The sequence below is a fragment of the Triturus cristatus genome, chromosome 6, assembly GCF_964204655.1.
Source record: "Triturus cristatus chromosome 6, aTriCri1.1, whole genome shotgun sequence".
In the NCBI taxonomy this organism is placed as follows: Eukaryota; Metazoa; Chordata; class Amphibia; order Caudata; family Salamandridae; genus Triturus; species Triturus cristatus.
The window spans coordinates 32,131,628-32,157,412 of record NC_140589.1 but is presented as its reverse complement, the minus strand read 5'-3'; the positions used below and the strand labels follow the sequence as shown (position 1 = coordinate 32,157,412).

Below are 25,785 nucleotides of genomic sequence, written 5' to 3'. Positions count from 1 at the left end.
TTGCGGGCACGCGAGTTATAGTTAGCTGAACTAACTATAACGGGGGAATTTCAATGGTTTTGTACAAGTGAAAAGTCCAGCTAACTATAACACCCCTGAAACCTATGGTTTTTTCAGTGAATTTCTGAGGTTTTTTAAATGCTAATTCCTAACTATAACGTGCCTGAAACCTATGGTTTTTTATGTGAATATATATATATATTTTTTTTTTCACGGCAGTGACCGAAACGCGTCATGGTAAGCTGGAGCGGTTTTGAATAAACTGAGATTACTGCACTAAAGAGGAGTCCGTACCCTTTCTTTCCAGCGGGAAATTGGAATTTTAGGAAACTTGGTTACTGGATCTATATATCCATGTATATCAGTTAAAACGCAACTTTTGATCTTGACCCAAAGGTCTGAGTAAAGCAACCTGACAGCCTTAGTAAGTTGGGTGGCATTCCCCACTGCTGAAGCTTTGCCCATAATTTGTTGCATGGAACACGGTCAAACGCTGCCTTATAGTTGCCAACAAAGCCCATATATAGCGGTGTACCAGTGTCCTTTGCTCTGCTGAAAATGAGACTTGCTGCCATGAGGTGTGTTAACGTGCCTTGCTTCTTCGTAAATCCTGTCTGATTCAGCTGGAGTCTCCTTGTGTCTGACACCCAAGCTTCTAGGTCTTAAAGAAGCAAAGTTAAAAAATGCTCAATGTCTGCATTCAGTAGGGCAATTAAACAATAGTTACTTGGCGATGAGGCAGCATAGTCTTTAAGGCTGGGGTGGATGATTGAATCCTTCCAGCTGTCCGGAAAAGAGCCTTCTGCCAGGATGGCATTAAACATCCCTGCCAGGAAGTTAGCCCAACGTAAGGTGTTGTCATTAGAGAGAGCTTTCCGCATTCCATGTGGGCCGGGGGCACAGTCTGACTGAAATTTCTTGATGATTGTGATTATTGATGCGGCAGTGTACTTTAGTGATCCAGGAAGGGTCTGAAGACAGACTGGACTTGAAAGGACTGTGGTGCATCAGGATAATAGAGTGGGAGTCTGGACTGGAATACAAAGTGTATCTGTCAAAGGCAAGGGGTAGAAGTGTAGAATGTCCTATTTAGAGATAAAGGCTGGAGTCCAGAGGGCCTTCGGGAGCGCCGCCTAGTGGCAGGATGGCAGAATCCTGACAATTGTATATTGCTCTCATTTATGTCTTTATAGAGATGCTAGATCTAAAATGACCATGAGACAGAGTGGATGAGAGGATTGACCTACAAATTGTTCAGTTTCCTAATATATTTGCTTATACCATCTTTAAAACATTTGTTTCTTAATGTTCATATATGTGAAAGCCATTGTAATAAAGATTTTCTTTCAACAGACACTACTTTGCTTTGCCGACAAACCCAGGAGAGCAGTTCTTCATGTTTTCCACCCTCGCTGCCTGGATGATTGGCAAAGCGGGGCATAATTTAGAGCAACCACAAGAATATGATGACCCAAATGCCACCATTTCGAGCATACTGTCGGAGCTGCGCTCGTTTGTAAGTACCAAGTGGCTTACTGTCTTACTACCGAGTTCGCAGATTACAAATTGGGGTTTAAAATTGATTCTAGCACAAACTGTGGTTTGCACAGAGGTATTCGTTTGAAGTTGAGCACTCATAATTTCACACCACAGTTTTACCTTGACAGATTTCTATACTTCGAACCTGATGAAATTTTTCAGCGGAAAGGTCCAGGAAAAAAGTGTTTTAAGCATAGATTCTTCATTTTGTGCCTCAATTCCAAGTGGAAAGCCTACTGTATATCTGTGTTGCTAAATTCAGAAAACACACCATATACTTTTTTGTAGTCTTCACTTCTGTATTTCTTCTCACAGTTTATGTTCTTACATTCTCTGTTTTCTGCCAACCTCTAGAAAGACTAGCTGTCTTTTTGTACACTTTTTAAAACCATGTATGACTCATTACAGGAGGAGGCCAAAGATGATCAAGATACATTTCTGAATTGTCTCCATCTCCTTCCTAGAAGAGATCAAGGCTGCTGACTTGCAAATTACCATGTGAGGACAGCTTACCTAGAAACGTTTTCAAGACCTGCAAAACACAGCTGTCAGTGAAGCAGAAACCTTGGGGTCACTGGGCGCCATATCCAATAAGGTCATCATAACATATTTGCCCAAACAGTGGGTAATGCGGGAGCTATAGGTCCATATCCCATAAAAACGTTGATATCAAAATGTTGGTCAATATCTTAGAAACCAGGCAACATACGGTAATTCCGTCATTGAGTCACTCCTCTCGGGTATGGTTTGTGGTGTTATGAGCCTTCAGAAAACACTTGTGGACACTAGCACACCTTTTGTATGAGAGGCAAGGAATTGGAGAAGGAATAATTGGCATTTCACTTTATGGTGAAAATGCCTTTGACCTGATAGAATTGAACTGGTTGTTTGAGGTGCTGTACAGTTCTGTCTAGGGCAGAATTTTATGACCAAAGTCAAATGTTTATACAAGATACCGGTTTCATAAATTGATTATGGCGGCTTTTTGTCCTATACTGTTGAAATAAAAACTAGGCACGAGGTAAGGGTGCTGCTTATCATAGCCTTAGAGGTCCTTTCAATTGACATCAGATCCTCCCTGCTGATTGAAGGAGTTCCTACTAGCATAGTATCTTTGAAACCCTTTTAATATTCAGACAATATCCTAATAACTGTAAAAAGTATCCCAGTTCTTTCCTGGCTATGGCGATCTCTCTACTTTACTCTATTTGTTCTTCTGACTCTCTGGATACACTTTTTTCCCCTCAAACTTTTTTTATATTGATTTCCACATTGTTAGACTTGGCCTCTTTTGGAGTGTTTCCCCTGAGTTTTTGCTATCTGACCTGCCGGTTTTGACTCTGTTTTTGCTGGCGTAGTGTTTGTGCGCACTTTTCTCACTGCTGATCAGTGGTAAAGTGCAAGTGCTCCTGTGGTAAACTGTGTTATGGATTGGTGTTTCCATGATTGGATATTTGATTTACTTATTAGTTCCTAGTAAAGTGCACGGAGTGTGCTAGGGCCTGTCAATCAAATGCTACTCCTGGGCCTGCAGCACTGAATGTGCCACCCACGTGAGTAGCCCAGAAAAGGTAACTCAGACCCGCCATTGCAGAGTCAGCGCGCAGTTTGTAACTGCCATGTCGACTTGGCCAGTGCATCCACTTGCCAGTCCCTCACCTTCCCTTTTCTTACATGTCCGCCACCCCTAAGGTAGGCCCAAGATACCCCTGTGGGCTGGGTGCAGTGTATGTGAAAGGTAGGACATGCCCTGGTGTGTGTGGCATGTCCTGGTAGCGATTTACGGCCAATTTCGTTTTTCGCTATTGCAAGGCTACCTGTTCCCCAAAGGACAGAATGGGGAGTTTGTTTATAACCTCTTTTTTTTTATAAGCAATTTTATTTGTTTTTGACAGAGAACAAAGACCAGCAGTACAGCAGCAGTTCTTGATAATAATGACTTTCAACCAAGTGAAAGAGCAAAGACCACACAGTTGACCCCACAAGAGATCGCAGAACATAAGCATTATTCACAGATTTTAGGCTATTCCACAGCTCCCAACCATTTGCCCCACACCCTGCGAAACTTCTTAGGACAACCCGTGCTGCATATATTGGTCTTTCTTGTGCCGCATGCCAGTCCACCCCCTTCCGCCACCTCTCAGAGGAAGGCGGTGTTGGAAGCTACCAGGAAGCGGATTTGTCCCGTTTAGCTACAACCATGGCTGTGTTGAAAAATAATTTCTCATTCCTGGACCCGTCTAGCCCATCCGTAATTCCGAGAAGTGAGTGACGTGGGTTGTGGGGAACCTACCACCCCAGGACTTCTGTAAACTCCCTCTCAATGTCTCCCCAGAATTTTGCCAGCCGGGGGCTTGCCAATACCATATGAAAAAAATTGGCCGGGTCGTGGCCGCACCTCGTGCAGGAGGCGGTCGGATAAAAACCGGCTCGTTGGAGGCGTAACTGGGTTAAGTAAGTAGCGTGCAGATAGTGTAGCTGGATTAGGCGAAGTTTGGCAGATGCAGTAATCATCTTGGGTGCCATGAGTGCGTCGCACCAGTCCTCCTCATCTAAGGGACCCACCCATTCCTCTGATTGGCCTCTAAGTCACCGACGACATCAGGACCATGATGGACAACGGAGAAACAACCGCTCTCATCCTCCTGGACCTCTCGGCAGCCTTTGATACCGTATGCCATCACACCCTAATAACCCACCTCTTCAACACTGGGATCCAAGGAAAGGCCCTGGACTGGATCACCTCGTTCCTCTCAGACAGAACCCAGAGAGTCCGCCTCCCTCCCTTCCGCTCAGCGGCCACCGAGATCATCTGCGGCGTACCCCAAGGCTCCTCGCTCAGCCCAACCCTCTTCAATATCTACATGAGCCCCCTCGCCGCCATCGCACCCAAACACAACATCAACGTCATCTCCTACGCCGACGACACCCAGCTGATACTCTCTCTCACCAAAGACCCAGCCACCGCCAAAACAACCTCCAAGAAGGAATGAAAGACGTCGCAGAATGGATGAAGCTCAGCCGCCTGAAGCTGAACTCAGACAAGACGGAGGTCCTCATCCTCGGACAATCCCTTTCTGCCTGACACGACTCCTGGTGGCCCGCAGCGCTGGGCTCCGCGCCGACACCCTCGGACCACGCCCGCAACCTGGGATTCATCCTGGACTCCTCCCTCACGATGACCAAGCAAGTCAACGCCGTCTCGTCCTCTTGCTTCAACACCCTGCGCATGCTCCGAAAGATCTTCAGGTGGATCCCCACCGAAACCAGAAAGACCGTCACCCAGGCCCTCGTCACCAGCCGACTGGACTACGAAAACGCCCTATACGCTGGAACCACCGCCAAACTCTAGAAACGACTACAACGCATACAGAACGCCTCCGCACGCCTCATCCTCAACATCCCTCGCCACAACCACATATCCGCCCACCTGAGAACCCTGCACTGGCTCCCCGTCAGCAAGAGGATCACGTTCAGGCTCCTCACCCACGCACACAAGGCACTCCACAACATGGGCCCCGAATACCTCAACAACCGCCTCTCGTTCTACACTCCCAGCCGCCAGCTCCGCTCCGCCAGCCTCGCCCTCTCCACCGTCCCACGGATTCGCAGAACCACCACCGGAGGAAGATCGTTCTCCTACCTGGCAGCCAAAACATGGAACTCCCTCCCTACACACCTACGACTGACCGAGGACCATCTCACCTTCAGGAAACACCTCAAGACCTGGCTATTCGAGCAGTAGCAGAGCCCCCACCCCACCCACAGCACCTTGAGACCCTCACGGGTGAGTAGCACGCTCTATAAATGCATTGATTGATTGATTAAGTCGGTCCAGTGAGGTCGGGTGTTGTTAACCAGTGTCCAATAAATGCGAGAAATACCCCCCTTTTCCCAAGTCTCCCAGCATAGTCTGTGCTTCAGGAGAACTGTATTCAGGGATCCAGGTGTCGTCTGAAATGTGGACGTGGAGGGTGTGTCGTAGTTGCAAATATTCGTAAAATTGTGTTGGGTGTAAGGAGTATCTGGACTGGAGGTCTGGAAAGGAGTGCATGTGGCCGCTCACCCATACATCCCCGAGCTGCGAGATCCCTATAAGGTTCCACGCTTGGAACCCCTGTAACCCACTGACTTCCCGAAGCCATGTACCGTGCCATAGGGGCATATGTTGGGTGAGCTTATGTGTCCGCTGGGTATGACGCAAAGCTGCCCGCCAGGCCAAGAGCGCGGAGCGTGTGACCTCAGGCAAGGTAGACGGAATGGGTTCTCTGTACATTAGAGACTGGATTTTGGGCAAGCCGAGCTCACTTAGTTCAAGTCTGTAGGCCGGGTCGGACCAGCCCCCATTAAACCAGTGGTGTATATTCAATAGGCGAGTCGCCAAGTAGTACAAATATAGATGTGTCATCCCCATGCCCCCATCAAAGGAAGGAATCCGGCAAAGATTAATTGCCAACCGGGGCCTCCCTCCCCCCTCACCCCCACCCCCCAAAGGAACTTAGTGGCCATAGTATCCAACTCCTGCAACCAAGCCCGCGGAAAACAGAAGGGGGTGTTTTTGACGTAAAGAAATCGGGGAAGAATCATCATTTTAAACAGGGTGACTCTCCCCAAGGGATTAAGAGGTAGCATATGCCACTTGTGGAGGTCTGCCTTAGCTTTCTTCAACAAGCAGGGTAACATTGAGGGACCAACCCAATTCCGGGAGCCGTGTGACCCAGATCCCTAGATATTTAAAGGACTGGCGCCTAAGCGGTATCGTAGATTGCCAGTAGTAACAATCTCTAGATAAGTGTAAGGAGACCAGGACTGATTTGCCAGAGTTCAGCCGGAGACCAGAGGCTTGCCCAAAGGACTGCAGGATCTGGAGACAAAGGGGGGGTTCAGCCAAAAAGAGCAGGACATCATCCGTGTAGAGTGCTTTCTTGTCCACTTCTGAGTTGGGCCATTCCCATCCCTGAACGCGACTCTTGGATCGAATCATGGTCGCAAGGGGCTCCATCTCCAAGGCGAATAGAAGGGGCAAGAGGGGGCAACCCTGTCTCATTCCCTTTTGAATGGGGAAGGCTTATGATAAGACCCCATTGACCAAGACACGTGCCTAGGGCTGGGCGTACAGGACCCCGACCAGCTGACGTAATTGCGAACTAAAATCCATCGCGGCCAGAACATCCCCCAGGTACTTCCAGTCCATCGAGTCGAAAGCCTTCTCAAAATCAACGAGCAGAAGTGCTAAGTAGGGAGTAAGCACCTGGCGGTGAGCTAGGGCCAGATGAAGCCTCCGTAGACTAGTGCCACGCATGGGCATGAATCCGCATTGGTCCGGGTAGACCAATGTGGTGAGGTAGGGCTTCAGCCGCTGGGCAAGGATTGCAGTTTACAGTTTAACATCCGTATTTATGAGAGAGATGGGACGATAATCTGCACACTGCTGAGAAGGCGGTTGAGATTTCGGGCGTCTCGGGCGGGAAGAAGCCTTTCTCCAAAGTCTTGTCATTCAGGTCAGTGAGGCGAGGGACAAGGGACTCTCGACTAGCCCGTAGTATTCTTTCGGGAGGCCGTCCAGACCGGGGGTCTTGCCTGGAGAGGTGTGGGCAATAGCCTCGTTAATGACATGACATGAGATCGGGCGATCCAGGTCAGCCTGAGCGGCAGAGTCCAGCTGAGGGAGGTGAGCACCGCTCGCCTCCAGCAACTCGAGAAGTGACAGTGTTGGGGTCCTTGCCGCATAGAGTTGATGATAGTAAGAGGCAAAAGCACGGGCCAAAGCCAATGGGGATCGATGTTTCGATCCCTCCTGATCCATTATTTCCGGGAAAATGGGGCTCGCCCTAGGATATGTGGCGAGCCTATGAAGGATCGTGTAATTTTTATCGCCCCAGTCGTATACTCTTGCTACGGAAGATCTCCAAAGGAGCTTAGCGGCATCCAATGAGAGCTGTTTGACTTCAGCTCAAATGTGAGCGAGCTGCCGTTCACAGGAAGTATCGCCATCTATAGGAAGAGATTGCTTGAGGCGCAGCGCTTGAGCCTCGCGCAAAGTAATCTGTTGCAGCTGGGCCTGTCGCTGACGCTTGAATTGGCCTCTGGTGAAGCCACCGATAGTGGCCTTGCCCGCCTCCCACAGGGTACCGGGAGAAGGAACCAAAAACTACTGCTTGAGCTCCGACCCAACGGCCTTTTTAAAGTCCTTGTCTTGGAGGAACCAGGCATTCATCCGCCATGTCGGCGTGTTGAATGGGGTGGGGCCCCCGTGCTAAGGAGCAACGGGGAATGATCTGAGATCCCCCTGGGGAGTATACGGACGTCTTGGATCGCAGAACAGTCAGTAGAAGGGACGAAGATTGCATCGATGCGCTCCTGTGTGTGGTGTGCCATGGAAGTATGAGTGAACGATGTAGTGTGCGGGTGCAAGATTCGCCATGCATCGCATAGGCCCAGGAATTCAGCCCAGCTTGTTAATTGTTTCGCTTGCGCCAACCTAGAGGTAGAAGGGGGGCCTGTCGTATCAAGGAGTGGAGAGGAAACCGCATTAAAGTCGCCCAGATAATAGTGGACCCCTGGGGAAGGGTGGTCAGTAGGATGGTGGAGTGTTTCAAGGTCGTCGCGAGCATTGAAGGAGGTGCGTATGGGGATTGAGTGGAGTGCCACACAGTGTACCACAGTTGGTCGCAGACATGCCCTGCGGATCGTGAATAACTTGCGAGAGCACAAAGGGAAGGGTGCGCTTCAATAGTATGGCCACTCCGCGAGAGCCATGAGAAAAACCAGAGTGCCAAACTCTATCATAGCCATAGCATGCTAGAAAGGGACTGTGGTTACCCAACAGGTGCGTCTCCTGAAGCAGGAGTACCTCTATTCCGAGGCGTTGTGCATAGCGCAGGACAGCCGTTCTCTTATGACGGTCCAAGAGACCGGTAACGTTCCAAGATAGAATGTGGAGGGCAGCCCTCGGAGGGGTTATGTCAGTCATGGTGGCTGGAAGTTAGTGCAGTGACCCAACAGACCATGGATGGCCGTTGGTAGTTGTGGGGGCCAGTGCAGGCGCGGGAACGCGCTGGTGATAAGGACCGTGTGTGTGGTGTGAGATGACATCGCTGCATGTCTCAGAGAGGCTGGCAAAATAAAACAACACAGAACAACTACCGAGGGAAAAAAACACCCCAACCCCCTCCCCCACCCTACACTTCAGGAACAGAAGCATCTGTCGACCCAACAATAGCAACAAGAACCAAACTAAAACGCTCGGATTGGGATGCGTGGAGGACCCCTCCATTGAGACGGATATGCAATGTCCCGGCAGAAGGACAACAAGTTAGAGCAACAGATCTGCCGTGGGCCCCAGCCTACACGGAGGCAGAGGGCACATCTCTGGGGAGGCGGCACACCGGACGGTGCCCGCAAGAGCTTCAGAGTTCTGATGGATACATCTGCCTGTGGATTCCTCACTTTATGAATATCCCCAGCTCCAGCATTCCGCGGAATTTTTTCCTAGCTCTCCATGCCGATGAGGACGTCGGCTCCGCTCGCGACTCCGAATGATGTCACCGGAGCCATAAGAGAGCCTCGTCGGCGTGATGACTTCAGTTCCCTTTTTTCCGTGCCGTAGACGCGTAACAGTTTTCTAGCACTCTCCATATTTTGTAGAATTACTTTGTTGTTCCTTCAATTTTAACTGTTGCTGTTGCGATGTCCTCTTCGAGGAAGTCTGGGTTTAAGCCCTGTAGGGAATGTGGGGGTCACATGTCCATCACTGACCCGCATGAAGATTGTTTACGGTGCTTGTCGTCGGATCACGACGTGGAGGACTGTTCCTGTTGCAGGAAAATTAATCCAAAGGCGCTTAAAGAATGTGAAGCCAAGTTGTTTCTGGCCAAGGCGAAGGACGAGGGCGTAAGAGAGATAAGTCGAAGTCGTTGACTTCGCATACATCGAAGTCGAGAAAACATAAGAAAAAAGAAGACTTGGATCTCTGCGCCGTTCGACGAAGGATAAGGCTTTGAGGTCGCCTTTGCCTGCTCCTCGAAGTTGCCGTAAAGACCTTGTATCTCCTTTGCCCTCGCGTTCACCTCGTGCGACTCCGGAGAGGTCTCCTTCGCCTAGAGGCTCTCCGGCGCTGTCTCAGGCGCAGAGGGATTCACCGGCTTCAGACGCCGAGCCGGTTCAGGATGACCCATCTTCTCCTGTGCCTGAGAATGAACCGGTGGATTCTGCAGTGGATCCAATTGTTTCGACATCGGATACTCCCCGTTTGGATACTGGCTCAAATCCATATCCACAGATTCTGACACCAGGTTCGGATCCGTCGCATTTTTTTAATGCAATGTACGGAGTATTTGCAAGGGCGGCTTTCCCATCCGGAGCACCTTCTGGTCCTGTGGGTCCGCTGGCTTTCAACTTGGGCGTGCCCCAGCACTTTGCCCAGGCACCCTTCGTGCCTTTCATGCCGATGGCGCCGTCATGGCAATGTCTGCCGCCGAGAGTCTCGACGCCATTGATGGAATCCCTGGCGCAGTCTGGTGAGCCTTCCTCTCGGCCTTTTACGGATCTCATGCCTCCTTTGACGCCGGCTCCTGAGCAGTCGTCGCCGCGTACGACGCCGCATCGCGGATTCTTTCAAGGAGAGAGGCACAGAGGCTGTTGGAAGAGGAGCAGTATCTGAGAGAGGAAGTAGAGGAAGGCGAATTGGAAGAGTCTCTTGATGAATTAGAGGGAATTCAGGAAGCGAGTGGATTGGATACCTCCCCTGGGTGGGAACTCTCTTCAACAAGGGCTTCTCCTCCTCAAGAGGTAGCTCCCTACCATATGGTTATTAGGAAAGCTGCGGAGCTTGTGGATGTACAGTTACCTACTGCCGAATATAAGCCAAATTTGCGGACTGAGGCTTTGTATTCGCATTCTTCTACAGTTGAGCCTCTGTTACCCTTTAATGAAGCTTTGTTGGAGCCTATCCTCGAGGTTTGGCGCAAACCACTCTCTTCGCCTGCTGTATCTAAGGGTGTGGCTAGAAGGTATAGGACTGCACCAGGGGATCCACTTTTCTCTCTTCTCATCCATCTCCAGAAAGGTTGGGGGTGCAGGCATCTTGCTTCAAACAATCTTCAGGTGCTTTTCTTCAGGCTCCAGCTGACATGGACTCTAAGAAAGTGGAGCAGTTAGCTAAAAAGGTTTTCTCTTCGTCTAGCATGGCACTGAAATCGACCAATGCTACCTGCCTGGGCCGTTATATACATGCCTTGATGGACTCTGCAAAACAGTTAGCTCCCAAGTTACCTGATGAGGAGAGGGGAAGCTTTATGGAGGTTCTTTCTGATGCTCAGGCTGCAGCCAGACAGATAATTCAATCAGGCCTGGATACGGCTGACTCAGTGGCCAGAGTTATGGGCTCCTCCATAGCTACAAGAAGGCTTCGATCCTCTGGATTTTCCCCTGATGTCCAGGCCACTCTTTTTGATTTGCCCTTTGACGGATATAAACTCTTCGGGGAAAAGGCCGATTCGGCTTTGCAAAGATTTAAGGATACCAGAGCCACAGCGAAATCCTTGGGATTGCAAACCCAGTCAAGGGGTTTTGGCTACAAAATATATCGTGGCTTTGGAAGATCTTCCTTTTGCAGCTTCCGTCAACCTCAGCAGCAGCAGAATCCACTCTATAAGTCTAATAGAGGAAGAGTCAAAGGCTGCCAACGCGGTTCTAATCGCAATCTCTCCTCCTCCTCTTCTGCCTCCCCTGCTCCCTCTGGTACCGCAGGAAAGCAGCCCTAGATCCTCCATCCTGGATCATGTGGGTCCTGTAGGGGGTCACTTTCTACAGGGTTGGAAATCGGTCACGTCAGACCTTTGGGTTTTAAACCTTGTAGAGAATGGGTACGCCCTTCCCTTTCGGGAATTTCCTCTTCCTTACCCCCCTTGCCAAGGTTTTTGTTAGAAGACCATTTGCTTCTTCTACAGAAGGAGGTCCTTGCATTACTACAAAAAGGTGCGACAGAGGTGGTTCCAGAGCAGGAAAGGGGTCAGGGATGTTACTCCTGGTATTGCCTGATCCCCAAATAGGATGGCAGGTTACGTCCAATTCTGGACCCCCGGGTCTTGAATTTTTACCTGAAGCAGGAGAAATTCAAGATGCTGACCCTTGCTCAGGTTCTTCTGGCGCTGCAGCAAGAGGACTGGATGGTGTCGATCGACTTACAGGATGCGTATTTTCACATCCCTATTCTGAAATCGCTCAGGAAGTATCTCCGTTTTACGGTAGGGTCGCAACACTACCAGTTAGCGGTCCTCCCGTTTGGTCTTACTACTGCACCTCAAGTCTTCACAAAGGTGATGGCAGTGGTGGCAGCTCATCTCAGAAGGTCGGTGATTCCTGTTTTTCCCTATCCGGACGACTAGCTGCTCAAAACGTAGTCGCCAGAGATGGTGCTTCATCATCTGCGAGTAACATCTCAACTATTGTTCAACTTGGGTTTTTCAATCAATGTGCCCAAATCTCACCTGGTGCCCTTTCAGCGCAACCTGTTCATAGGGGCGGTACTGGACACTACTGTGTGTCGAGCTTTTCCTTCTCCACAAAGAATTCTCGACATTCAGGAGATGATTCCTTTGTTTTACGATGAAGCGGTTGTTCCGGTCATGAAGGTCCTTCGCCTGCTCTGTCTGATCGCTTCCTGCATTCTGTTGGTCAGTCATGCGCGCTGGCACATGAGGGCGTTCCAGTGGTGCCGCCGCAGACAGTGGTTAGAACACAATTAAGATCTAAGGGAGTCAGTCAGAATCTCCAGTGACGCTGCAGCGGAGATGACTTGGTGGAGTGTTCAGGGCAACCTGTCTCAAGGAAAGCCCTTTCAACCTCCTCCGCTGGTGGCCACTGTGATCACGGATGCCTCCGCTCTAGGGTGGGGTGCTCATCTGGGGGATCTGGAGGTCAAGGGTTTTTGGTCTCCAGAGGAATGGTTGCTTCACATCAACCTTCTGGAATTGCGGGAGATGTGTTTGACACTAAAGGCTTTCCTTCCCTCACTTCACGGTCAGTCAGTTCAGGTCTTGACGGACAACACTGCCACGATGTGGTACATCAACAAACAGGGAGGTATAGGGTCGTATCGACTGTCGAGAGGCTCTGCGACTCTGGTCCTGGGCTCAGGACCATCAGATTTGTGTGTTTGCAAATCATCTGGCGGGAGTGTTGAACGTGCGTGCGGACAGTCTGTCGGCAGTTCTCCACCGACCACGAGTGGAGGCTTCATCCGGAGGTGGTTTGAGAAATCTTCCGGACGTGGGGGACTCCTCGGGTGGACCTGTTTGCCACTCTCGAGAACGCGCACTGCCCGTCATTCTGCAGTCTCCAGTTTCCGATGCAGGGGGCGTTGTGGGACTCGTTTCAGTTGAGTTGGAACTCACAACTTCTTTACGCGTTTCCTCCCATACCCTTGATTCCTCGGGTTCTGAGGAAGATTTGCCAAGACCGGGCCCAAGACCTATTGATTGCCCCGGATTGGCCAAGAAGGGTGTTGTACACAGATCTTCACCTCTCTTCGCACCCTCTGCTCCGTCTCCCTCTCAGGGCAGACCTCCTCTCGCAGTCGCAGGGGCAGACTCTACACCCCCACCTCCAGAGCCCGCACCTTCATGCCTGGAGATTGAACGGGGCAACCTGAGTTCCTTCTCTCTCCCGCCGTACGTTGGGCATGTTATCTTATCTTGCAGGCGACACTCCTCAAAGTCTATTTATTCCTATAGATGGTCTAAGTTTGATAAATGGTGTGGAGAGAGATCCATTTATCCTTTAAAGGCCCACTTGTCGAATATTCTTCAGTTTTCTCTTTCCTTGGCTCAGCAGGGTTGTGTTGTGGCCACGGTTAAGGGCTATTTGTTGACTTTATCGGCTTTTCTGTGTCTACCTGATCATCCATCTTTATTTAAATCTCCTATCGTTTTGAGGTTTATCAAGGGCCTAACCAATAGGTTTCCGCCTACTCCCTTTGTTATGCCCAATAGGATCTAAATCTTGCTTTAACTTTTTTGATAGGTTCCCCGTTTGAACCCTTACATAGTTGTCCTTTGAGGCTTTTGTCTTTTAAAACATTCTTTCTGGTAGCCATTACCTCAGCAAGAAGGGTGAGTGAGCTTCAAGTTCTTAGTTCAAAACCCCCGTTTTTGACCATACATGCTGAAAGGATAGTCCTCAGGACTAGGGCTGCTTTTTTGCCTAAGGGAGTTACTCCATTTCATCTAGGGCAGTCCATAACTCTCCCTGTTTTATCCTCCCCCCTCACCCTTCTAAGGAGGAGCAGAGACTTCACTGCCTGTACCCTAAAAGAGCTGTGAGCTTTTATTTGGACAGGACAAAGGACTTGCGTATGGACGATCAGCTCTTTGTGGGTTACGTTGGTCAATCAAAAGGCAAGGCTGTGCACAAGCGCACTCTATCCTGATGGATTATCTTGTGCATCAAGATCTGCTACGCCCTTGCTGGTAAGGAACCACTTGAGGGTATTAGAGCTCATTCTACTAGAGCCAAGTCTTCCACCTCTGCTCTGGCCAGAGGTGTTCCTGTACTGGATATTTGTAAAGCAGCAACTTGGGCTTCCATCCACACTTTCGCAAAGCATGGACTCTGAAATGAGGAGGGAGGGCCGCTTTGCGCGCTCTGTCTTGCAGGACTTTTTGGTATAAAAGTGTGGACACCCTCCTCCGGGAGTGGGACTGCTGTGGGAATCTATTCATAATGTGAGGAATCCACAGGCAGATGTATCCATCAGTTACTTACCTTCGGTAACGCTTTTTCTGGTGGATACAGTATCTGCCTGTGGATTCCTCACTGACCCACCCTCCTCCCCATTGTCCACCTTTGTATACCTTAAAGGATGCCTTGTTTGACTTGTTGTTTTGCATTGTGTCTTCTTTCTATCTGGTACATTTATAGGAAATGCTTATGTTCTTTAGCTTTCCTCTTTGATTTTGTACTATGTATATTTGTTCAAATGTTGTGTACTGTATATACTTTGAATCTGTTGTCGGTCCACCTGTTCACCTCGGAGGCACGGAAAAAATGGGTGGAACTGACCTTCATCACACCGACGAGGCTCTCTTATGGCTCCGGTGACGACATGCGGAGTCACAAGCGCAGCTGACGCGTGGAGAGCTAGGAAAAAATTCTGCGGAATGCTGGTGCAGGGGATATTCATAAGGTGAGGAATCCGCAGGCAGATACTGTATCCACTAGAAAAAGCGTTACCGAAGGTAAGTAACTTGTTCATTTGGGCTACGGGACAGGTCAGAGTCCGTTGCCGGTAGCTCCCACTGAGCAAGCGACAGAGGAGCACTAGAAGGGGAACCAGTTGAGTGATGCCGGAGGCGGGGCGGAGAGTCAGAGTGACTAGAGGAGTTACGAAGTCCGAAAGAAGCCAGGCTCGACGATATAAGTGCCTCTGATTGGGACAGGCGCCTCCTGCGGGATTGTGTACGCCTCCGGCGCTGTCGCAGAGGCGATCGCGGTCTCGAAGACTGAGAACCATGCGGTGTGGGAGACGTTGCGCCGCTGTCTGAGGGGACTCTCCTCCGTCAGCCAGGCCCAGGCCGCTTGGGTGAGTCAAAGAAAAGGGTTTTTCCCCGAAAAATTATGCGGCGGCGAGCCAGGAATTGGAGCTGGTATTGCAAACCCAGATTCTGCAGTTTCTTCTTAACTTCCACGTAGGAGCGGCGTTGGTCCTGCACTTCCTTTGTGTAATCGGGAAACATCATGATGGTGTGGTTCTGGAACTTGAGAGGCCCCTGAGAGCGTGCCTCACGGAAGATGGAAAATTTTCACCCTCCGTAATGCAGGCGGCGGCGTTGCAGAGGTCTCGACGAAGAAGGGACACATCTACCCTAACTTCCCCGATCTTCCCCTCCACAGAAGCCTGTGAGGCACTAATCGCTTGGAGGATGGCAGCTAACTCTTCATCTGCACGGCCCGAGGGATCATGGTCGGAGTTAGTGAATCAATCCATTTTCATGTGTGTGGGGGCAGATTTGGATATCCAGTCTCTCCCCATGATCAATGCCAGAACTCACCCCAGTGAGAGAAGGGAGGACACAAGACCTCAGCAGCCCAGGGTGGTCAGGGCCTCCAAGCAATGTTGCGTGACTCCCTCAAAGCCTTTGGCTACAACCCCGGGTAAAAGGATGGTGGGGGAGATAAAGCAGCGTGTGGGGGGAGACGCCTCAGGCGGTGTACTGGCTGAAGGAGGTGGGGGGCTGCTCCCGGGATCCCCTGCTCGAACAGTGCAGCCGATTCTGCCCCATCTCGGCGTCTCTACAATTCACCTCCACCAGTTCCAGGGTCAGAGTGAAATATTTTTATTTATTTATTTATTTATTTATAAGGTTTTATATAGCGCGAACTTGACCCAAGAGGGTATCGGAGCGCTTTGCAGTATATGGTTATAAAGACATAAGAAATGAGGTAGTATACACGCATTTGATTTTCATCATTACTTACAAAAGAGGTAAATAGTATAAGATAACATAGGTGACCAGTGAACAACACATGATGATTCCAGAGGGCAACAGAACATTACGTTATATACCGTTATTGAGCCTTGGGTCAGTATTGTGGGAATAAACAAACATATAATGTTCTCTTTCCATCCACAAGAGGTAGCCAGTGATATGAGGATTGTATCGGTGACTCGATGTCAGCATAGAATCAAGTCTTAGGATGTGAATTTGTTCATTTAGGAGTATTTTTACCTCTTTTTTGAAGGCGGTAAAGGCAGAGATTCCCTGTACCACTGGAGGTAATGAGTTCCAAATCTTTGGAGCGAACCCTGAAAAATCTCTGCAACCAGTTCTGACATAGAGCGGTAAAGGACTTATCCGCTGGTAGAGAGTCCAAGAGGGGTGGATTAGTCAGGTCAGGGACTGCGGCGGAGAGGGACCAGCATCAGGAGCAGAAAGTTGTAGTAGAGAAAGGGGAAACTGGGTTGCTCCACCTCCGTCAGGCCGGGACAGGCGCTCAGGAACCGATTCGCCGCACGGGGTCCCCAGCGAGGGAGGATCCACCCCCGTCACCGAGAGCCTCACCGTATGGTGTGCCGGGTACAGCCATGGCTCCCGAGGGAGTCCGCCACAATGCGGCCCTTAAGGCCTCGTCGGGACTGGAGCCGGAAGTGGGTCCCGGGCACCAGAAATCAGCAGGTAAGGGACACCAGTGCAGCGATTTCCCTCCGGGGGCCCACGATATATCAGCAGAGGGAACAAAGGACAGCTGCGGGCATTTGGATTGAAGCGGATGACGGAGTGGTCTGGAGCACTCCTAGAGTGCGACCGCCATCTTGACTCTTCAGGCCACGCCCCCTTGTTTATAGCATCTTATAAACATAACTGGCCCGGGGAATTGGGTAAGAAAATAAAGTTTAGTATGCTTGAGCTCAGAATCTAAAGATGCATCTTTTAGTGAAGGTGATTTTTACATTCTGTGTTTGAAAATACCACTTTAGGTATTTTCTTGCTCAGTCATCCCGTGTGCCTCTGCTGGAATGTGGATTGCCTGTCTGGATTTTTGATGGCAGAAGGCTGGGGAGCAGGAGTGGCTCCAGATAGTTTAGGTGGATCAGGAAAGGGCTGAATAGACCTGGGCTGCAAGTAGGGAAGGGGGAGGAGATTTCCTTGTACCTTAAAGGGCCTGGTCTGCCTATGACCATGTTGTCTCCACCTCCTGCCAGGAAGTCACACCAGAGAAGGCAGAACTGGTTCTGGCTGGGCACAGACACTCTCTGCCTAAGAGATCAAAGGATTTTGGGATATAAATATTGGGGCCCAGGCCGCTGAACTTTAGAACTCTTTTGGACCAAAAAGACTGCCAAGAAGAAGAGCTGGAGAAGTTGTGAGGAGGAACTACCACTTTGCTGTGTTAGCCTGCAGTGGCTGCTTCTGTCTTGGGCAGTGAAAGGACTGGACTGAACTTTCTGCAATCTACTTTGTAAGTTTCTCCAAGGGCTTGAGGTTGAGCTTGCCCCCTGTTCAAGTAGTCTCAGGAACAGCAAAGACTTTAAGCTCTTCTGCCCTCAGCACTGGGGACTGTGTGTTTAGTGCTGCAACAGAAGAAAAGCAACCCGACGACGTCTACGACGCCGCTGCTGACTCCGTGTCCTGAAGGCACCGCCACAACACCGCGCCGCGATCCTGGTCTCACCGACGCCGCCTGCTGACGCCTCCACCGAGCCGCTGCTCGCACAGCGACCTGTGGGCTCCGCACCGCCTCGCTTCACGACAACTCCTTGATATCCCCGACACTGCCGCTCCCCACCGAAATCTATGCAGCTGCTTGCACCGTGGTTCAAGAGCACCACTCGTAAAGTTACACAACACACCGCCCTCATCCCGCACCGCAGCCTTGGCCTGCCGGCGCCATCGACTCCAGTTCGTCAGCCGACGACAGCGCTTCAGCCACGACGACAACGCTGCTTGCACCGTGACCTGCCGGCACCACAACGAGCACCGCATTCACCTCGCACCACTACCCTGGTCTCACTGACGAAGCCATCTGACGCCACCACGAGCCGCTGCTAGCACCGCGACCTGAGGGCACCACACTTCGCACCGCAGCACCCGACGCCTGCCGACGCCAGCGCTCCTGACTCCAACAGAGAGGAGATCGATCTGCAACGCGTGTGACTTTGAGGGGCCCAACGACTCCTGCACCGACCTCCGGAACTGACGCCTGCAGACGCTGTGCTGTCAGAAGCTCAACAAGAGGTCGCCGATGCCCTGCATTTCTAAAAGGTACTGTTTGCGGGTCTTCCCGACACTGTAGCTGGCCTGCGACATCGCGGTCAGCCAGAACTGTTTGTATCTGTTTGCTCACAACACCGTTATAGCCCCGGACAGAGCTATCGACATCAAGGAACTGTTTTTCAAGCATATTTTAATAACCGAACCAAGTATTGTATTGTGGATTTTTATCGTATTTGGTCTTGTCTTGAGTATATAAAAATAGTGGATATTTTTCTAAACTGGTGTGGTGTCCTTTTGTAGTGCTTACACTGTATTACTGTTGGTTATACACAAATGCTTTACACACTGCCGCTAAGATAAGCCTGACTGCTCACGCCAAGCTACCAAGGGGGTGAGCAGGGGTTATTTAGGAGTGTAACTCCCTTATCCTGACTAGTGTGGTGGTGTCTGCTCGACTTTGGCAAATGCCCTAGCCGACCAAAAATCCCATTTCTAGCACATATAAGAAACAACAAAACATATAGTTGCAGTGCAAGAATCTCATGCTCACAAGAGTTGACACCCCACTGTTGCTCAGGATCGAATTCCTTATTGAAATAGAAGACAATAGACATTTGGCAAAACAGGAACAGTTTTGTTTAATTACTCTATACAGCCAGGAGAACATTTCCTCCATTTACATTGGGTTTGTGTTAGATTTTCCTACATTTTCTCATCAAGCCATGAACACACCCGGAATCCCATATAAGGTCTAGAATGTTGTATGCTATCTTAGAGTCATAAATGAATGGTCAAATGTTACTACAGGTGGGATCCGACCTTGTGTGGACACTGTGGCCAGTGGTGAATATGTCTATATGTCCGGCATGGTGAGCGTGTGATCAATACGTGTGTTAGGTCCTGATATGCTATCCATGTGGCATCTGACGTTTTGGTGTTTTTTGAAGGGTGCGTATCTCCTCTGAACTTGTGCTTTATTGGGGACAATCTCCCCTGAGCATTGTGATTTTCGCTGCGCCTATTTGGGATAGATCATGTGTTTTCTGCCCACGTATTTGCCTGCCAGCTACCACCGTCCCACGTGTGACCTATCAGTCAGTAATCCCAGGCCAAGGTTGCAGGGCCTGCCTGACTACATACTTGCGTGTTGAGGTGGAAGTTGAGTTCTGCACGGGGGATTTTATTAATTATCATTTTGTCGATAAACACATGCTGATCCCTTAACTCACATTTGACTATGACACTCTTTCTACTTATTTGCATTCTGCCTAACTGGAGGACTGAGTTTTTACAGCAGATGATCCCCACTTGTACACCCACATAGACCAACAGAAACACAATAATAATTGGCAACAGTGATTTGCACAAACCAGAGATCCATCGTGGGAGCCAGGAGAACCAGTTCGAAAACCACTCCTACCCAGGGGCACTTTCTTCTTCATGCATTCTTTGCTGTACATTATGCGTGCTTGGATGGCAAGTGTCAAAGTTCCATTGTCCATGTGATTCAAATGCAGCAGGTCGCAACGATCTTGGCACATACCGATACGGCATTACTATGAGGCAGATGGCTCGCATTTCTTTCTTGGCAGAGCTCAGTGCTGTTCATGATTCGTGCTAAAATGTGCCGCCTCCGTGTCTTCCAGGTACTGGGCTTTGGCTGAACTGCATCCCTCCTTTCTATCTGGAACCTTCTCTTTGCTCTAACTCAGAGCATTTTTTCTTTAGTCTTGGATGTTCGCATCATCTCTCATGATCTATTTCTTTACGAATCATATGGTGGAGAACGTTGCAGGCTGTTCCGCGGCCCCATTTTCTCCCATCTACGCTGCCTCATAGTGGCCTACGTCCACGTGGAGCCGGAGTAGGAATTTGGGATTCCCCGTCCCGGATCCCCCCCACCCTGCTAATTCTAAGCATGCTGGTGTTCCCGCTATCCCTAGTTTGTGGCACTACCTCCCCACACTGTCACCATTCATTACAGATATTCTGTTCCTGACCCCTGTTGCATTAAATTCACTGTCTGTGGTTGCTGCTGTCACGTTCTTGCCCAATGGGTTGACCCCTCTTGTGGTTGTGTAGCGACAGGCAGACATCCCCACGTCTGGATGTAGGGTGTATTCTAATTCCCCTGTGCATGATGCTGAGGGTAGACATTTGTGGTGTTTTGTGGTGGCTGGCCTCGGTTCACTGGTCTCTGCTGTTTTTGATGCTCGTGGTATGCCTTCAAGCAGCATCTCTCTGCCAGGTGCCCTGGCCTATGGTTGTAGTATCACTCTCTAGGGTTTGGTCGCTGCTATCCTCACTGGCCTCTGCTGCCATAGCCTCTTTGGAACCCTCTGGAGTTTTTGGGGTGGAGCCCCAATTGACACTGGTGCCATCTGCACAGTTGCGGCCATTGCTGCCCCCTCGAGGGCAGTCTTCTTCAATTTGTGTTTGACCAGTTTTGTGGTGTCTCTTTGGACCTGCTCTTGTTTTTCTCTATCCTTTTCTTGCTTCTTTTTGTAATAGTGGAGGATGTTAGCCTGTTTCTCCCACCAAGGTTTGGTATCTAACCCCACTACGCTGTCCAGTCTGTTATGAATCTCGGTGGGCAGCCCCTTTTTAAGAAAGTTGCAGAAGAATGTGACTTTTGGGCCCGTATCTGTCCATGACTGTCCTGTCTCTTGTCCCCATTTTTCCCTCATTCTATTCGGGAACTCGCTTATGCTTTCCTCCAGCTTCATGGTCTCTGCCAATAGCCCCCCAAAATTTGGGCAGTCAGGGAATATTTTCTTTAGGGAGGTGTGAGAAGTAGGCCTGGTATATGCTGTCCACTAGTTATAGTGGACACCCTGTACCAGTCCAACCAACCCCTTATTGGTTATAGGTTAAAGACAACCTTTATTGAAAGCTATCCTAGTGGTAGCTATGGAGAGCAGCCTTCAGGCTAAGTCTTGAAGGAATTTAAAGCAGCTTATTTACCAGTCTATAATCTCTTGAATGGCTAAATGAAAGACAATCACACCAGGTATATATATAAAATATATGTATTTATTCCTAAACACACCCTCCTAGTCTCTTTATGAGGCTAGAGGTCAAAACACATAAGTTACACTTCAAATATCACAGTAATAAGCACAAATACACATCAAGCCCTAGGGGCTAGCCAAACCATATACTAAAATAGTGGTATAAGAACCACGACTTAACTAGACACAAGGCCTAGACCCTGTAGAATCGCTGGGACCCCAAGGAGCCACCCAAGGTAGTGACACTGGACCCACGGTGGCCGTGTGCAGTGTGAGAAGACACCTGCGAGCTCCCGTTAGCTTCTATGGGGAAAGTCGAAGTTAGATTTTTAAAGATTAGGGACACTTAAAAATGAGTCAGGACCAAACCCTTTGGGTCTTAGGACGTTCTAGGGTCAACACCCACGGGAGCACCGGAGTACTCGTGTTACCTCACCCAGGGAAGCCGGGTGCATAGGTGTCAAATGGTGTTGGGTCGTGTCGTCAATATCAATGGGAGCTGGCAAAGAAGTGCTGCCGCCGGGAAGATGCGAAGTGTCCGAAGAGATCCAAGCCTGGATCAAAGTCGAGAAGAACCTGAAAGCAGAGGGGACAGAGTCTGGGTCACTTGCCAGTAACCAGGAGGACGATAGGTGGATGCCCACTGATGTCGGGTGATTTCAGGTGAAGAAAGTGAAGCTTGACTCTTCAGCCACGAGGACCAGGAGGAGTCAAGGATGACCAGGAGCTGGATTCGAGCTGTCCCCCGAAGGATGTCGAGTGCTGCAGCGTCAGTGCCCGGATTGGACACAACAAGCCTTGGCAACAGCAACCCACGCAGAAAGGAGAAAGATGCAGACCAGCAAGTTCTGAGGGACTCACCACATGGTTGGGAGTCGGGCACGTCTGAAGTAACCAGGGAAGCCCAAGGAAAATCAAAGTTACCCCCCTCAGGGACCCACCAGTCGTTGGACCAGGGATTGCGAAGGGACCTTGAGAGGAAACACAAAATGGCAGCTCACGGGTCACTCGGGTTGACTAGGCCGACAATCTAAGGTGGATTCAGTGCTCGAGGTGAGGGCTACAAGTTAGCCCAAGCATGACTTCAAGAGACATCGAGAAGTCAATGCACTTGCAAAACTGCACGGTGACCAGGAGTTCCAGTTCCACGCTTCTCACGAGGGCTGCGGGTCTCAGCTTTGCTGGGGACTCGGGTCGGCCTCTGAGATGTCTGGAAATCCTCTTCCTGGGCTGCAAATACTTCGGAGTCCGGCGGGAGCTTCGATGATGCAGACCGGCAAAATGCTTCGTTGGTGCCTGCCTAGCAGGGGGTTCACTCCTTGACCCCAAGGGAGATTTCTTCAGTCCTCTAGTCGTTAGCAGAGTGTCGATCTTCCAGGATTCAGCTTCAGAATTACGTCCAGGGATATCTAAAGTTCTGGTTACAGAGGTTTCTTACTTATACCCAAGGAAGGGGTTGGACTAACCCTGGGGACCCACCTATGGGAGGGTTTGGAAAGAGGGGTGGCTACACCCATTTCCTTTGTCCAGTTTCGCGCCAGAGCAGGGTTGGAAGCCCCTGAACCGGTTTGAGCTGGACTATGCACAGGGACACCAAATGTGCCCCCGAGTGCAGGACTTCAAAGCACTCTGAGAGTGCTCTCACCCAGCCCCAATACACATAGACCTGTCTGGGAGGTGGTCAGCAGCAGGAGGCCAGACCCGTGTCTGTGGCTGCAGCATCCAATTTGTGATGCCATGGCTCTATTAGATTTCTTCCGGGTATACCAGTACTGCTGTGTCTCTCCCTCTAGAAGGGTGGGATCATATCATCACATCAAGAACTGATGTGGGGGTATGATTCCAAGGTGTTTGACACGAAACATGACATGTTTCCGTGCAGCCAGTCCAAAGTTAGCATTAACCGTTTAAGATATATGGAATAAACTTAAGCAAGGGTACAAATTTTATTTATGCTTAAAAAACCCTTATTCCAAGTATATAAGCAACAAAGCTTAAATAACAGTTATAGACTCATCGGTTTCAATCAACTGCTGCTAAAGAGAAAGGATGTGGAAAATGAATCCCCTTTAATGAGAGTATCAAAGATACCGCCGACTAATAATTTTTAAGGTTATTTTAATTATTTAACCGCGTATTTAATATTGAAAATATGGATGCTACCAAGGAAGAAGGTAGTCACTGGTCTCCTTTTAACAAAGTATTAAGCTAAATTAGTTCTAAGGAATCAGGTGGTTTTATCTGTTTATGTGATCTTTTTATGTATGGTTTTATTGTTTATGAGATCTCACATGTGTTTAAAGATTATGGTGTGTAAGACCTGGGGTCACCAAGCCCTAAGGGGGTAACGTGACTCGAGCGGCTGGGCACCCAAAGGCTTTTGTGTAAAGCAACCATACGACACACACCTCCTCTGAAGCAGGGAACGCACACAATAAGGGACGCCACACTGTAGGGTTTATGTAAACAACTCAAGTTTATCTACGCAGTTATACTTAAATACCGTTCAGTATACGTGAATGCAATTCATTAGATGTCAATGCAGTTCATTAACGGTAAATGCAATTCATTAGATGTCAATGCAGTTCATTAACGGTAAATGCAATTCATTAGCGATTAGCTTTTGGTGCACCCATCAACCATAACGGTGCTGTAGGGAGTACCTGATACAATCTGGAACAGCGCTCTAGAACCCAGCGCTACCCGTGATAATTGCGCCGTGAATCCGTACTAATTGACCATCGAACACTCCAGAGCAGAGCCTGCGAACACAGCATTACTCGTAATAATGGAACACTGAACACTTTAGGGCACAGCTTACCAACACAGTGTTCGCGTAAAAATGGAGCCTTGAACACTTTAGGGCCCAGCTTACCAACACAGCGTTCTCGTAATAATGGAGCATTGAACACCTTAGAGCACAGCTTACCAACACAGCATTACTCGTAATCATGGAGCATTGGACACTTTAGAGCAAAGCTTACCAACACAGCGTTACTCGTAATAATGGAGCATTGAACACTTTGGAGCAGAGCCTGCGAACACAGCGCTACTCGTAATAACTAGCATTGAACACTTTGGAGCAGAGCCTGCAAACATAGCGCTACTCGTAATAAGCCAGCATGAAACACTGCTGAGCAGAGCCTACAAACACAGCGCCACTCGTAATAGGCAAGCAACCGGCACTTCTGTGCGGTTCGTGGGGCCCAACGCTACTTGCGATCAGCAAGCCTCAAGTAGTTCTGTGCAGTTCGTGGGGCACAACGCTACTCGTAATAAGCAAGCCTCAAGTACTTCTGTGCAGTTCGTGGGGCACAACGCTACTCGTAATAAGCAAGCCTCAAGTAGGCGGTCCACTGCTATATGACAGTCTTGGAGGAAGGGGGCAATCCCTCGGAGGGGTGTCAAAGTCTTGGGTGAAAGGGGGGAGCTCCCACGGAGGGGAACCAGGGTCTCAGGGTGCGGTGCTGCTCCCGGTCTGTAGGGGGCGCACCAGGTCCGTCCCAAGCCTCCCGGGCTTACCTTGATCTCGACGTCTGGAGGCGTCCGACCCAGCTCCGGACTCCGCAGTCAGTCCTTCCGCGATGGGGGCAGGCCACGGCCTCACACACCTCCGCCAGCAGCTGCGACGGCAGCGACTGGGCCCCGGGCTTCTCCGCGGGCCTCGAGGCGATGAGGGGGGCACACTTTAGGCTTCCGGGCCGCGGCGGTGAGCGCGCTCTGGTCCCCGCGCCGAAGGGGGGGGGTGAAATTAAGCGGGAGAGTTCCGCGCTCAACGGGGATTGATGCAGGGGATCTCAGGGAGCGCAGGGGTCTCAGCGCCAGTACCTGGTTGATTCCCAGCAGTTCCGCAATCAGCTTTGGCATAAAGTTTCAGTGTTCAGGTTTGACATGAAGTCTCAGCATTCAGGTTCAGCATGCAGTCAGGACATGAGGTTTCAGCATTCAGTTTCTGCATTCAGTTGTGACCTGAAGTCCTGATGGCGCAGATGTCTCTGGTGCCCTTGGGGGGTTCTGTTCCTGAGGGGTAGGGATTGAGTTGGCGACTAGGTCCTTCCTAGTCAGGCTGGGCAGAGGTTCCCTAGGTCCTCCTACTGCTGGGCAAGATCAGTGGGCTTTACAGGATCCCTCACTCACTTAAGAGGCAGCACCTAAATCCTGTCACTCTCAGAGGCATAAGTCCCTGGCTAGGCCCTACCGCCTAAAACTCCTGCGTGGATTCTCCAGCTCTGCTTTACCCCACTGGCCAACTGACTAGAAAAAGTTCCCTCCCTCTGTTAAGTATCCCTAGGTCAGGTGACCTCGATCCAAGGCGGCAAAAGTAAAAACCACACCTCCCTTCTAGAAGGTTCCAGCACATTCCAGGAGCTTCCCCATTCTACCTATGGGACAAAAAAGGCGGGCTGGTGTCGCAACATTGTTGTGGGGTCCCAGCCAGCTCCTGGCAGCTAGGGTGCTACTAATGAAGACCACTCTGCAGTAGCAGGGGCCTGTGGCAGCCATCTTGGGAGAAGGGAGCA

General features: G+C 50.1%; 1 protein-coding gene across 1 annotated transcript in view; it reads left to right on the top strand.

Annotated features, from left to right (window-relative positions):
- The window catches only part of IFT57 (intraflagellar transport 57), a 174,370-nt gene that overhangs the window by 20,080 nt on the left and 128,505 nt on the right, over window positions 1–25,785 (top strand). Inside the window, exon 2 of the mRNA XM_085610183.1 lies at window positions 1,354–1,516. Coding sequence (XP_085466309.1) covers window positions 1,354–1,516 — 163 coding nt within the window. The remainder of the gene's footprint in view (window positions 1–1,353; window positions 1,517–25,785) is intronic.